At 42.4% G+C, this 13,140-nt stretch overlaps 1 protein-coding gene and 1 long non-coding RNA gene across 2 annotated transcripts in view; one reads left to right on the top strand and one right to left on the bottom strand.

Moving 5' to 3' along the window:
- The first annotated feature begins 1,355 nt into the window (after positions 1–1,355).
- Positions 1,356–2,248, top strand: LOC146062538 (uncharacterized). The gene is made up of 3 exons (XR_014471376.1): positions 1,356–1,458; positions 1,551–1,615; positions 2,144–2,248. It is a non-coding gene; the product is annotated as an uncharacterized LOC146062538 (long non-coding RNA).
- A 6,678-nt stretch (positions 2,249–8,926) lies between these two features.
- LOC146063618 (sulfotransferase 6B1-like) overlaps positions 8,927–13,140 on the bottom strand; it is a 28,157-nt gene continuing 23,943 nt past the window's right edge. Inside the window, exon 7 of the mRNA XM_083176175.1 lies at positions 8,927–9,118. Coding sequence (XP_083032301.1) covers positions 8,988–9,118 — 131 coding nt within the window. The 3' untranslated portion in view covers positions 8,927–8,987. The remainder of the gene's footprint in view (positions 9,119–13,140) is intronic.

The following is a 13,140-nucleotide window of genomic DNA, read 5'->3' as shown; positions in this document are numbered from 1 at the left end:
ATAGCATTGCGTTCCAAATGAATGACCTAATGGAACGCATGGTATTAGGGCGGTTCAGCCAATAGCCGAGAAGATATCTCCGGCACTGAACAGTGTAGAAAATGGCAGAACGTTCCACCCGGAGAAAGGGTGGAACGCAAGATACCTATAGACAGCGCCGGCCAATAGACTTCCGGCTTGGTGACGAAGCGTTCCACCTGATAAATGGTGGAGCGCATCACATGATTAGCGTATTACATCATGAACTAGGAAATAAAATTAAAATGGCTGTGCGTTTCACCCACTCGAAGGTGGAACGCAAACATGCCTATTAAGGTATTTACACTATATTTATGAAGAAATTTATAATTATAAAGGTAGTAGGGAGTTAAATACAGGTAGATAAATAAGTTCACTTAAATAAGAGAAATTCAAATTAATTACTGAGAGTATAGTGATATAAAATTAGAGCTCACTATGGCACAATTAAAATATTATTATTATTTCACTTTAAAACAATTAACTAATGAAAGCACTAATAATTATAGAAAGTTATTCAAGTAGATTTATATTATATATAAAATAAAATATTGAAATACACATTTATAGAAACACAGGAAGTGAGGTCACAGACTTCCTCCTATAAATAGAGGACCTGGACACACAGGTATCACTTGCACATTGGATACAGAGGAGAACACTACTACTGGAGATACCAGGTATACAAAAGGTTATTTGATCTTATGGAGATAAAGCTGGAAATAGTGTTTGCTACCCTAAACTTTGATTGTAATATAATATTTTCATGTACTGTCCATTAGGAATTTCCCTTGTTCCTTTGGAAAGCTTTTTTGCCTCTAAGGACTATAGGATTACCTATCCATTGGAGGTATGTAAAAATCTAATAAAAATAGAATTATAAAGGGGACATCTGTAATTAGCTTAAAATAAGTTTTAATATACTTTTCTCCCCTCTTTATAGAAGAGAGAGAAAAAGAAAAAAACTTTGAATTGTGGTCCAGTTTACCTGTTTTTTTAATTTATTTATTTTTATTTGTGGAGGCGAAAGGATTGCGCAAACACCTGATTATTCTAAAAATCTAAAATCAAATCGGTATGTATGTGTCCATAAATATAAGGATTGCGCAAATATAAGGATTGCGCAAACACCTGATTATTCTAAAAATCTAAAATCAAATCGGTATGTATGTGTCCATAAATATAATTTGAAAGGGATCTAAATGGGTTAAATTCATATGTAAAAATCTAATAAAAATAGAATTATAAAGGGGACATCTGTAATTAGCTTAAAATAAGTTTTAATATACTTTTCTCCCCTCTTTATAGAAGAGAGAGAAAAAGAAAAAAACTTTGAATTGTGGTCCAGTTTACCTGTTTTTTTAATTTATTTATTTTTATTTGTGGAGGCGAAAGGATTGCGCAAACACCTGATTATTCTAAAAATCTAAAATCAAATCGGTATGTATGTGTCCATAAATATAATTTGAAAGGGATCTAAATGGGTTAAATTCATATGTCACAAAAATTGTTATATCTATTGAACCCACTAGATATTCCTCATAATATAAAAAGAGAAGAATGATTATGGATCAGCAAAACAGACTATAAACTAAAGGTAAAACTGAAACCTAATGAGTGTATATAAATTAATTGAGATCAAAATTGATACAGGTTGAGTATCCCTTATCCAAAATGCTCGGGACCAGGAGAATTTTGGATAACGGATTATTCCGTATTTCGGAATATTTTAATATTTCAATGATGTATTTTGAAGTATCTTGCATTTATGCTGTATAAACACATAATATACACACAAATATATTTTATTACCACAAAAAATACACACAAATATATTTTATTTGTTCAAAAAATAAGGTTTCAAAATGTGAAACAAAATGTGTGTACTATCTCAGCACTGAATTTGAATGCCAAGCAATCATTGTCTTGCACATATATAGTGCCAGTTACATATCATGTCCCCAGTGATGCTGTTACAAATGTCCCCAGTGAGTTTTTAGCAAAAAAAATTTTTTTTTTCACTTTCTGGAATGTATGGTTTTCGGAATAATTCGGATAACGGATATTCGGATACGGGATACTCGACCTGTATCATAAGTTTGAATCTATATATTTTTGTTGGTAGTTGTAGTATACCCAGTGAGGAGTCAGGTTTGAACCATTGACAGTAAAACCAGTACCGAAATTTTATTCTTTGCTGAGAAATTACTATACAGACCGAACAAGGTATGACATGCTTTTTATTTCACAAAATCATAAAATTATGGAAATAATAAAAATAAAAATATAAAATATATATGGTAATAGTAATGCAAGCTGGAATTTTCCACGTTTTTTCTTTCCTCTCCTTCCTCCCGCTTGAATCTTATTTCCAAGAAAAATGTTTTCTTTTCAATTAATGATATATGGTGAATACAAAAAATAAAAATAGTGTTTCTCTTACATACGAATCTGATGAAAGTAATACTATAAAAAGAATATCTTCCATCTGTTCTTCATCCACACAGGACAATTTGTAAAAATGTAAAAAAATGTAATTGTATGTATATTGTTGTCTTTCCTTGTCTGATATGCTTATTATTATGTTTTATTTATAGATATATGTAAAGTACCCCTGATGAAGTCTCGTTGTGAGACGAAACGCGTCGGGATTTTTGCATACATCCATTGTTTAAAGAAAATCTTCTGTTGAGAAAACTGTGTAAACAAATTGTTTTAAAGTGGTTTTACAATAAATGTTTTTCATTTTAAAAATGTGTCTATGGATGGTATAGAGATAGGAAAGACTAGTGTGACTACTGGGCGCTAATTAGCACTATTGTGGTGGTATTCGATTGGTGTGGCCTCACTAGTAGGGGGCCAAGTGCTATAGCGACCGTTAGGTTTTCAGGATCAGCGCAAATCTAGGAATTTTGTGTGTTATATATATATAGATAATCCTGGGACGGCACTCCACACCAATTGCAGCAACAATTCTCCCACCTAGGGAGTTAGCAATCAATCCGGTGCCCTCCAAGCTGACAGGCTGTCAGATATGCAGACGGATGTGGGTGCGGCGGCACTCGGAAATAAGACACAGCAGGCAATTTGTTCCGGACGTTTCGAGACCTCTAGGTTCCTTTATCAAAGGTGCATGTGAGAACAAAACATACATACAATAAACTTACCTAAATACCCTGTGTCCATGCGTATAACGCGGCGTCCGGCCGTGCGTCGCACTGAAGTGACATCATCCATTCAGCTGGGCGCAGCGAGGCACGCAGGAAATCACGTGACCCCACGCATCAGTGTGCCGTAGGCATAGCAACGAAGGCGCACTGAATGTAAACAAATAGATACAAGTTTAAAAGCAGAAATGTTTGGCAGAAATAACAACAAGGCATTAAAGCAATATGAGGCGATACTGATTGTTAAGACGCTACAGTAGGTAATATCACCCAATGAATAACGGCACATGTCTTTAACCATTTGCTGACTAAGCAAAAGTTAGTGCACATAGGGGATCTACTATGCATCACATAATTAAACAAATGACAGATGAATACATACAAGGAAGTAAATAACACCAACAAATTCTGTTATAGAAAATGGGATAAACCCAAATTCTCATTAAGTCCGCGCGGGGATAAGGTGTCCAAATAAAAGATCCACCTACTCTCCGCACACAACAAGGCAGTAGACCTGTCACCCCCTCTGGGCAACGGGGGCACATTGTCAATAATTCTATAACGTAAGTGTCTAGCCTCAATGAAGTGTCGGGCGACTGGAAATTCACTCTGACCAGCAGAAAGTCCAATTTTTATGTTGGACCTGTGAGCGGCCGCACGTTCTTTAAATGCCCGGTCAGTTTTGCCAATATAATGGCGGCCACAGAGGCAGCTGATCATATAAACAACATATTTAGTATTGCAGCTGACCCTGTGTCTGATTTTTAATTTCTTCCCTGAAAAGGGATGGAAGAAAGAAATCCCCAGGCACCATATAGCTACAAGTGGTGCATCCACTGCAACGAAAGCAACCCACCTTAGGTATGCCCAGAAAAGTGGGAGGCTTGGGTGCTGGGAATCTTATATCATTTTTAAACAGATGGTCTTTTAGTTTTTTTAAACGCGTGCATGATGCGTTTGTTATTTAAAGAAGGAAGTTGGGGATCTGTATTGACAATGGGCCAATGTTTTTTAGCAATCTGGCTCTGTTGTTTACTTTTGTAGTGAAATTAATTCACCCAGATGACTTTATCACTTACATCAATATTTTTGGCAGAATTGAGAGCTTGCTCTCTGCTCATGGTCAATACTCTATTTTTGGCATGTAGGAGGTCTAATCGGCTATAGCCTCTGGCTTCAAATTTAATGACCATCTGATCAAGTGAGGCTTCCAGATCTGAGGTAGTGCTGGATATGCGGCGCACCCTCAACATCTGGGAGAAGGGGAGGCCCTTCTTCAAAGGAATGGGGTGATGGCTGCTGGCATGTAATATGTTATTCCTGTTGGTAGACTTGGTGTATAAGGATGTCTAAATTGCTCCATTAAGTAATTTGATGTTAACATCCAAATATTGTACACATGCTCTGTCGATTTTAAATGTAATTTTCACAGGGGAGTCTGTCAAGTTATGCGTATTAATAAGACTCTCCAGCCCATCCACTGCTCCAGCCCAGACCACCAGTAGGTCGTCTATGTAGCGAAGATACAATAGAACTGACCCACTGATGGCCCGGTTTTCAATAAACAGTAATTTATCGATGGTGTGCATGAAGGCGTTGGCGAACGATGGGGCCACTGAGGACCCCATCGCACACCCCTTCAACTGCAAGAAAAATTTACCGTTAAAGGTAAAATAATTGCGCTTCAATGTAAGCAATAAAAGCTGCATGAACAATGGAATGGCAGGACCTGTATAAAGGGGATTATCTGTTATCAGCCTCAATGTAGCTTCCAAGCCGAGATCAACACCCTACCCAAATGTAACTCTCTCTGCACATGTTACATCTGCCCCACCTGCAGTGCACATGGTTTTGCCCATTTTCCAAACAAATTCATACTGCAATCAGATCTGAATAATGATTTGAAGTTACAGATGAAGCCAGCTTCAGCTTTACCCTGATGCATATGCATGGACATTTACAGTACATTGTGGCATGTTGCATGGTTTGCTGGGCTTTAAATAGTTCATCACTCCATAGGCCTTAATGGCATGTGGGTGCGTATGCATGTACAAGACGGGATACATTTGGTTGGTCAACCAAAAGTTGGTCGACGGTCATTGGGTCAACACCACTAGGTCAACTTACTGAAATGTCGACATGGGTCTAGGTCAACATGGGATAAGGTCGACAGGTCGTTATGTTGACACAAGTATTAGGTCGACATGGGCAAGGTCAACAGTCAAAAAGTCGACATGGGCTTTTTCACTGCTTTTTTAGCTGACATGTGCCGACAGGCGGTATTTCATGTCCTAACATCCACTAGGGCTTTGTGGGAGAATAAAATAGTGTGCCGAACCTAGCGAGGCACCGTGCCCTAAGCATGGTGAGCACATCAAGCCATGTCGACATTTGGGTAAAAAAGCAGTGAAAACCCCACGTCAACTTTTTCACTGCCCATGTCAACCTAATGCTTGTTTCGACCTAATGACCTGTCAACCTTGTCCCATGTTGACCTAGACCCATGTTGACCTTTCAGTATGTCAACCTAGTGGTGTCGACCTAATGACTGTCGACCAACTTCTGGTCGACCATATGATCCACACCCTGCAAGACATATTTCAGGAATTCAGGTTCTCAGAATGGCAAGGCAAATACCCTCACACATTCTATGTGCTCAGAAGAAGAAACTGGTGCTTCCAAACAGTATCCTTTGCTACAGTAATTCCCACAGTGTTAGTTTGAGCACCTGGTAACCTCCATGGAAAATATTCATAGTTCCAGATATACATAAGAATCTCATTCAATAGGCTAATGTTTCGCAATTGCTGGACATGTGGGAGTAGAAACTTAGTTAATCAGTCCTATAGGTGTCCATCCATGAGAACAAGTATACAAGACTTTGGGCGGGATTCTCCAATAACCCCCGCAGCACATCACCGGCACTCGCAGTGTTAATAATCGCATATGCAGTAACATATGCGATTATTAACGCAAAGGCGATGGCCAGCGATGTGCTGCGGGTCCCCCCTCCCTCCCTGAACCCTTATCAGGCTGGGAGAGGGCTCCTCTTCCTCCTCCCTGCACCCAGAAGCGGTGCAGGCAGGAGGAGATCACTGGTCCGGGCAGCACAGCAGGAGACTGCCTGGACACAGGTGAGGGAGGGCATTGCGGATCGACGGGGGGGCGCAGGGGGCGGCGGGGGACGCGAAAGGAAGCCCATAGGCTTCCATGGGGTTACACGATATAGAACTGGCGTAACCTCTCGCAGCGAAGCCCCAGCGGTGGGGCTTTGATGCATATGAAAATGCAGTAAAAACCGCGAAAACTGGGTTTTTACGGCATTTTGTGTTTGGTGAATCTTGCCCTTTGTCTCCAGCACAAAAGTTTCCCCTTAATCATCTGCAGGGTATTATCGACCATTGTCCATTCCAAAACATCCATACACTCACATTTCCATGGATTTCATCATTGACCTTAAACATGCTAAAAGGGTTCTTTGAGGAAGTCAGTAGAGGGCTGGACTTAGGGAAATCTGTTGGTGTAGTACTGCTCGATTTCACTAAAGCTTTTGACACAGTGCCTCATAAAATAATAAAACTAGGTAATTTAGGGTTAGGAGATAAAATTTGTACTGTAATTGTATTAAAAACTGGTTACACAATCGGGGACAGAGAGTAGTGGTAAATGGCATACATTCCAGCTGGGGTAAGGTCCAAGTGGAGTCTGAAAGGTTTAATATTGGGACCCACTTTGTTTTATTTATATATATATATATATATATATATATATATATATATATATATATATATATATATATATATATATATAAATAGGATGGGTTTCTATCTCTATCTTGGGTCCTGTCTAACAGAGGGCCCCCCAGTATTGCTGCCACATATCTTCAAAGCGCGGTTGGGGTAACCTGTCCATATATATATATATATATATATATTTCTTTCAATATGTTTCTGTATTCATGTGAGCCTTGCCGGTTTTGCTATGTTTTCCCTTCACTGATGTCCCTCCCCCCTTTTTTCATTCTTTCCTTTTGTCATATTTTCTATTCATGGTATTATGGGGCAGATGTATTAAGCCTGGTGAAGATAAAGTGGAAGGAGATAACGCACCAGCCAATCAACTCCCAACTGTCATATTTCAAACACCGCTGATTGGCTGGTGTATTATCACCTTCCACTTTATCTCTAGTTTATCTCTTCGCCAAGCTTAATACATCTGCCCCACTGTAACTTATTGGTATTTTGATTGTAGGTTATTCTCTCCGGCACTTGCTCTAGCGTCTGTAGTTACCCTAACACCGCTGTCTCCTAGCAACAGGATCATCCAATGGAGTTGCGTGTGAGGTTAGCTGCCACAGCAGCACAACGTGGCCAACCAGGAAGTACTGTTCAGAGACATGCAAAGAGAGGGACAAACAGAGCAAGACTCTGTTCCGGTCCACTGGTATAAATGTAAGTGCTTTTGTGATATGCATTGTTCTCACCTTGACAACGGATTAACCTCCGAAACGTTGGTTAACTCCTTGTGATTCACGCTGTGCTGTGGAAGTCCGAGTGTGTGCCACTAATTGTTCTGACTCTATATGTGTGTGCTATATAATATATATATATATATATACATGCCACCCTGCATACCCCCTCCCACCCTGCTTCCTCTGCCACCCTGCTTCCCCCCTCCCTACCTGAATCCTACACCACCCCACATTCTACTCCACCCTGCGTCCCCCCTCCCTGTATCTTCTGCCATCATGCAACCTACACCACTCTGCGTCTTTCCTCCCTGCATCCTCCACCACTTTGCGACTCCCTTCCCTGCATCCTCTGCCACTCTGCGTTCCCCCTCCTATCCTGCATCCTGTGTCACCATGCCCCCCTCACACTCTGCGTCCTGTGCCACTGCATACGTCCTCCCTCCCTTTGTCCTCAGCGATCTCCCCTCCCAGCATTCTACACCACCCTGCGTCCCCCCTCCCTCCCTGCATCCTCTTCCACCCTGCCACTCTACTCTTACCCCTCGTCACCCCCTTCATCACCAACCCCCTCTCACCCTGAGTCTTCTCATTCCATTGCATAATGTGAACTTTAGCTCATACTGTTTAGCATAATGTGATTTTTGTCTCATAGGGTGTGGCATAATGTCTCATAGGGTGCTGCATAATGTTATTTTTTTTAACTCATTCTGTGTGGCATTTTGTGAATTTTGGATCATTCCATGTGTCATAATGTGAATATTGGCTCATACTGTGTGGCATACGGTGTACAGGTTTTTCGATAGAAAAAAGGGCTCTGTTGTTATGGTGCATAATGTGTTTAAGGGAGTTGGCCCATACTCAGTGTCCCACGGCAGGGGGGGGGGGACAGTTGGGAGACCCCCTGTCACCCCCTCTGTCTCTATATCCCCAGCCCCACAGGCTGCAGAATAGATGCTGTGTGCATGTGCCTATTCTGCAGCCTGAGGGGCTGGGGACATAGCCAGCAGCTCAGAGAGCCACTAGCCATGCCCCCACAGCAGCGAAAATGGGGCGTGGCCTTGTTGAAATAGGCTACACCCCCCTGCCGCTAGGCCACACCCCCAGAAAATACTAACCCTATAAGGGCTGCTTCAAGATATTTCCCGGGCTGGTTTTCATTCCCAATCCGCCCCTGGATCCTCTTGTTGATTAAAAAAAGTTGTTTTAATCATTTGTAATTTTTATACTTTCATGAACTAATACAAATACTGTATAATAAATACAAGTCTGCAGCAGTGTGATTATTTTATTTAATACAAACAACTTGGGGGAGGGAGAAGGGGACAAAGGCTCTAAAATGTACAATATTTTGTATAGTTGATCTTCTCTCCCAGCTTTGTCCCTGCGAGGGTCTCTTCAAACTTGACGTCTACTTCTTTACTCTGTTCTTCAGTAAAAAGACTCTTCCAGTCCCCAATTTCTCCTTAATAAGAAATATACAGGTAAGTGGAAAGAGTTAGAATAATAATCAGTAAATGAGAAACTCTATATTTTTAATTACAAGAGTACTTGTAGACTTGGCGTTCCATAGAACATGAAGGCATATCACACAATCCCCTGGAATGCATACGGATGACTGGTGGACAGGATTCGGTGGTCAGAATACCGATGCCAACATCCATAGAAATTTTGACAGGAATCAGTTACAATCCCCCCAACACACACACACTTCCCATGAGCCTAACCTTAAACCCCCTCCTAAGAATCTAACCCTTAACACCCGCTGCAGCCTAACTCTAAGTCCCCAACTAGTACCTAAACCTAACCCCTCCTCTTCCCCAAGACCAACAATAACCTCTCTGAATACTTACATTTGGGATGTCGGCAGTGGGTATTCTGACATTGGCACCCTCATCAATTTCCACAATGGTCTGGCGCCTGTCTTTTGGTATTCTGACTGCTGACATTCCTTCCAATGTTAACTTCATCCCAACCCCCTAAACACAAAGTGCTATGCTCTCCTTCATTCCCCTCATATGTACATATGCTGTACTACCATCTCTTGTACTATGCTCAATCTCCCTAACTATTATGCTGCCCTGACATGCATTATACACTTCCTCCCCTGCTTCTGCTATGTTCTCCTTCTTCCCTGAATCTGCTCAATAAGTAGGGGGTGATCCATCTGATTATTGATCAACGATGCAACATGTGAGAAGGCTTTACAAATATAGTAAATACTACACACAGTATATAGATTTTATTACCTGATTGTGCATACCTCCCAACTTCTGTGGTGGGGAAAAGGGGGCGGAGTGTATGCAAATGAGGGCGCGGCTTATGCTAATTAGCCGCAACCTCATTTTCATACGAGAATAGACGCTGTGCGCATGCGCACAGCGTCTATTCTATTAGATTTGGGGGTCTCCCAACTGCCACCCCCCGCAGCGGGACAATGCCTGCCGCGGGTGGGACAGCGGGACAGGACCCGAAAATCTGGACTGTCCCGCTGTAATCGTGACAGTTGGGAGGTATGGATTGTGGCTCATCTATTCAAGCTGACAATGGTTGTAACAAGATAAGGTAAATTCAGGGTTCTACTAAAACTTATTACTGGCATCAAAGGTCATCTAGTATTACCTTATATGGTTTAGCAATAGACTGTAAACATTTAACCACATTCAAATGGAATGAGAGAAGCAAAGCATTATGGGTTAATTACAGACAAAGGGGCCATAGAAAACTTTGTATCTATGTTAGATCTTAAGCCGTGAACACTTGGGGCAATTGTTCTAAGCGATTTTGACTACATCGTCAAAATCACTTAGGTTTCCCTGAATCGCCCTTTGTGTACACAGCGGGCAATAGCGATGCTGGGCCCCGCAGAGCCAACATCACCCAGCCGAATAGACACTGCAGTGTCTATTTGGCTGTACACGCGGACTGCTGCTGGGGATGGCTACCGGCTTATGTCTGGCAGCAACTGGGAGATTTTGACTAAGCAAAATGACTTGATCTACGCCGGAGGACCCTGGTAAGTATGGTTCCTTCCACTGGTACCCAACCCATATTGGATTTCTTCAGGACCATCGGACGGACGGATGGACAGAGACCTACCTAGAGTGTCAAGATAGGTAAGTACCTGTATGTGTAGGCTCTGGGTGTAATACATTTTACTTTAATTGTGTGTCGATTTGTAATGCTGTGGTTCTCCAAGTCCCTGCATGCGGGGGAGGCTTGCTGGGACCCATAGTTCCGCAGCAATATACAATAGATTATACCTTCTTTTCACATTTATCAGCCCTAGGACCCCTGCCCAGGCTGACCGGTCAGGGGGATGAATGCTTTGGCTCCCCCAGCCAAAGACTTGTATAAAAAGTCTCCCCTCAGCTGTGGCATTACCCTGCTGGCTGGTTGGGCGGGCCCGGTGCTGGTTCTTAAAATACGGGGGACCCCTAGTCATTTTGTCCCCTGCATTTTGGGAACTAGGACCTGCCCTTGGGCCTGGTGCTGGTTTTAAAAAATACGGGGAACCCCTATTTGTTTGGTACCCTAATTTTATTTAAACCAGGACCGGCTCTGGATCTGACTGATCTCTGCAGGCTGCCGACACATATTTGTATTTAGCGGCCATATATACGACTGCTAAATAAGAATTCATGTTGGTCAGAATATGACTGGCTATGCCATCAGCCGAATACGAAATTCGTAAACAGGACAGCTTATTTATTGCCCTATTTACTGTACTTATTGCCCTATTTACTGTACGAATCGTATTTGGTTAAAATATGGCCGTAGCCAGTCGTATTCATAATACCAATATTAGACCTATTCGTATTCTTAGTAGATTAGTAAACTTATTTCAATTTCATTTTCCTTAAATTAGTTTTGCCCTCCAATAATATTTGGAGGGACAGTTATGAAACTGTACTAGATGGTAAACTGTTGTGTGGCAATAGCAACAAATCAGATGTTTGCCATCATTTACTAGAAAAATAACTACACAGCTAAACTCCAATAAGTTGCTGAGGATTACAGCATCTGATATACAGTTACCACACTTTAGTTTTCATGTTGCAAATAAGACTTCCCAGGACTATTCTAATTGGTCATGTACTTTAATTAATGTTCTTGCAATTCTAATCAGAACTATATAGAGAAAGAAACAGCCTTTTCTATGCATGCTCACTTTTTGCTTTCAGGTCTCCTTACCTGCACCCCATGTCACCTGTCTGTCTCTCCCTCCTTCTAGATTGTAAGCTCCTTAGAGCAGGGCCCTCTTCCATTCTGTTCTCACAGCACACTTCTTGCATTTCAATTACAGCTCTCTTAAGCAGTGTACACACGGGGGGCGATTTCAGCACATATTGCTGGCAATATGGTAGCTGAGCGACCATATTATCAGTGATTTTATGTGTTGTGGGAGATACATCTCCAGGAGAGCGCTCCCGGTGCCAGCCCTTCATGGTCGCTGGTCGCGGGAGCATGCTCCTCCGATTATGGCTAAAAATTGCTGGTCGCTGGTGCACAATGTACTGTGCACCAGCGACCAGCGATTTCTTGTTAAAATGAGGTAGAGACAGAATGAGACAGAATAGCTTGCAATTTTCAGCCAAAATCGCTGGTACACTGGGCAATATATTGCTGAGAGATATTACCAGTACACTGAGCAATATATTGCTAAGCAATTTTAAGCCAAAATCGCTCAGGGACCAAATTACACTGTGTGTACACAGCTTTACATGCAATCTATACCTGCATCTCTTCTCACTCACTTCCCTATATCTCAGATGTATTGTGTACTAAGCAGTGTGCTGTTAATTGTGGTCTGTTGCTGTTATGTTTAGTTCTATATACCTTGTAGTGTTCTAATGTGTTCTATATGTACGGCGCTGCATACCACTTGTGGCGCCTTATAAATAAAATATAATAAGGTACTTGTGTATTTTGGCGGCGCCCCCGATGTCCGTCGTACGACGAACAGATCGCATCGCATCGCATGCCATGCACCCGATGGCATACGATGCGATGCGACGCAATTTTGACCCCCTATACGACCAAAAATCGTATAAGCACCCTAAAGGGTGCTTTTGAGCACCCAAATGGGTGCTTACAATGTTAAATGCACCCCCACGCCACCCCCCCACTATAAACGTGAACCCGAAGCGTGGCGAGCGCAGCGAGCCCGCGAGGGGCGGCGGTACGCGTCCTACGACCTTTTCATACCCCCACTATCCACGTCGACGTGGAGTTGAGAATAGAATAGTGTGGCGAGCGCAGCGAGCCACCGAGCCCGAAGCGTGGCGAGCGCAGCGAGCCCCGCGAGGGGACGCGGATACCTTCACAGGTAAACGTGTCCCTTCGCGGGCTTCACAGGTATCCGCGTCCCCTGGCGGGGCTCGCTGCGCTCGCCACGCTTCGGGCTCAGTGGCTCGCTGCGCTCGCCACACTATTCTATTCTCAACTCCACGCCGACGTGGATAGTGGGGGTATGAAAAGGTCGTA

This window comes from Crinia signifera, chromosome 3 (genome assembly GCF_055691185.1).
Source record: "Crinia signifera chromosome 3, ASM5569118v1, whole genome shotgun sequence".
In the NCBI taxonomy this organism is placed as follows: Eukaryota; Metazoa; Chordata; class Amphibia; order Anura; family Myobatrachidae; genus Crinia; species Crinia signifera.
This window is presented reverse-complemented; position numbering and strand designations above follow the sequence as displayed.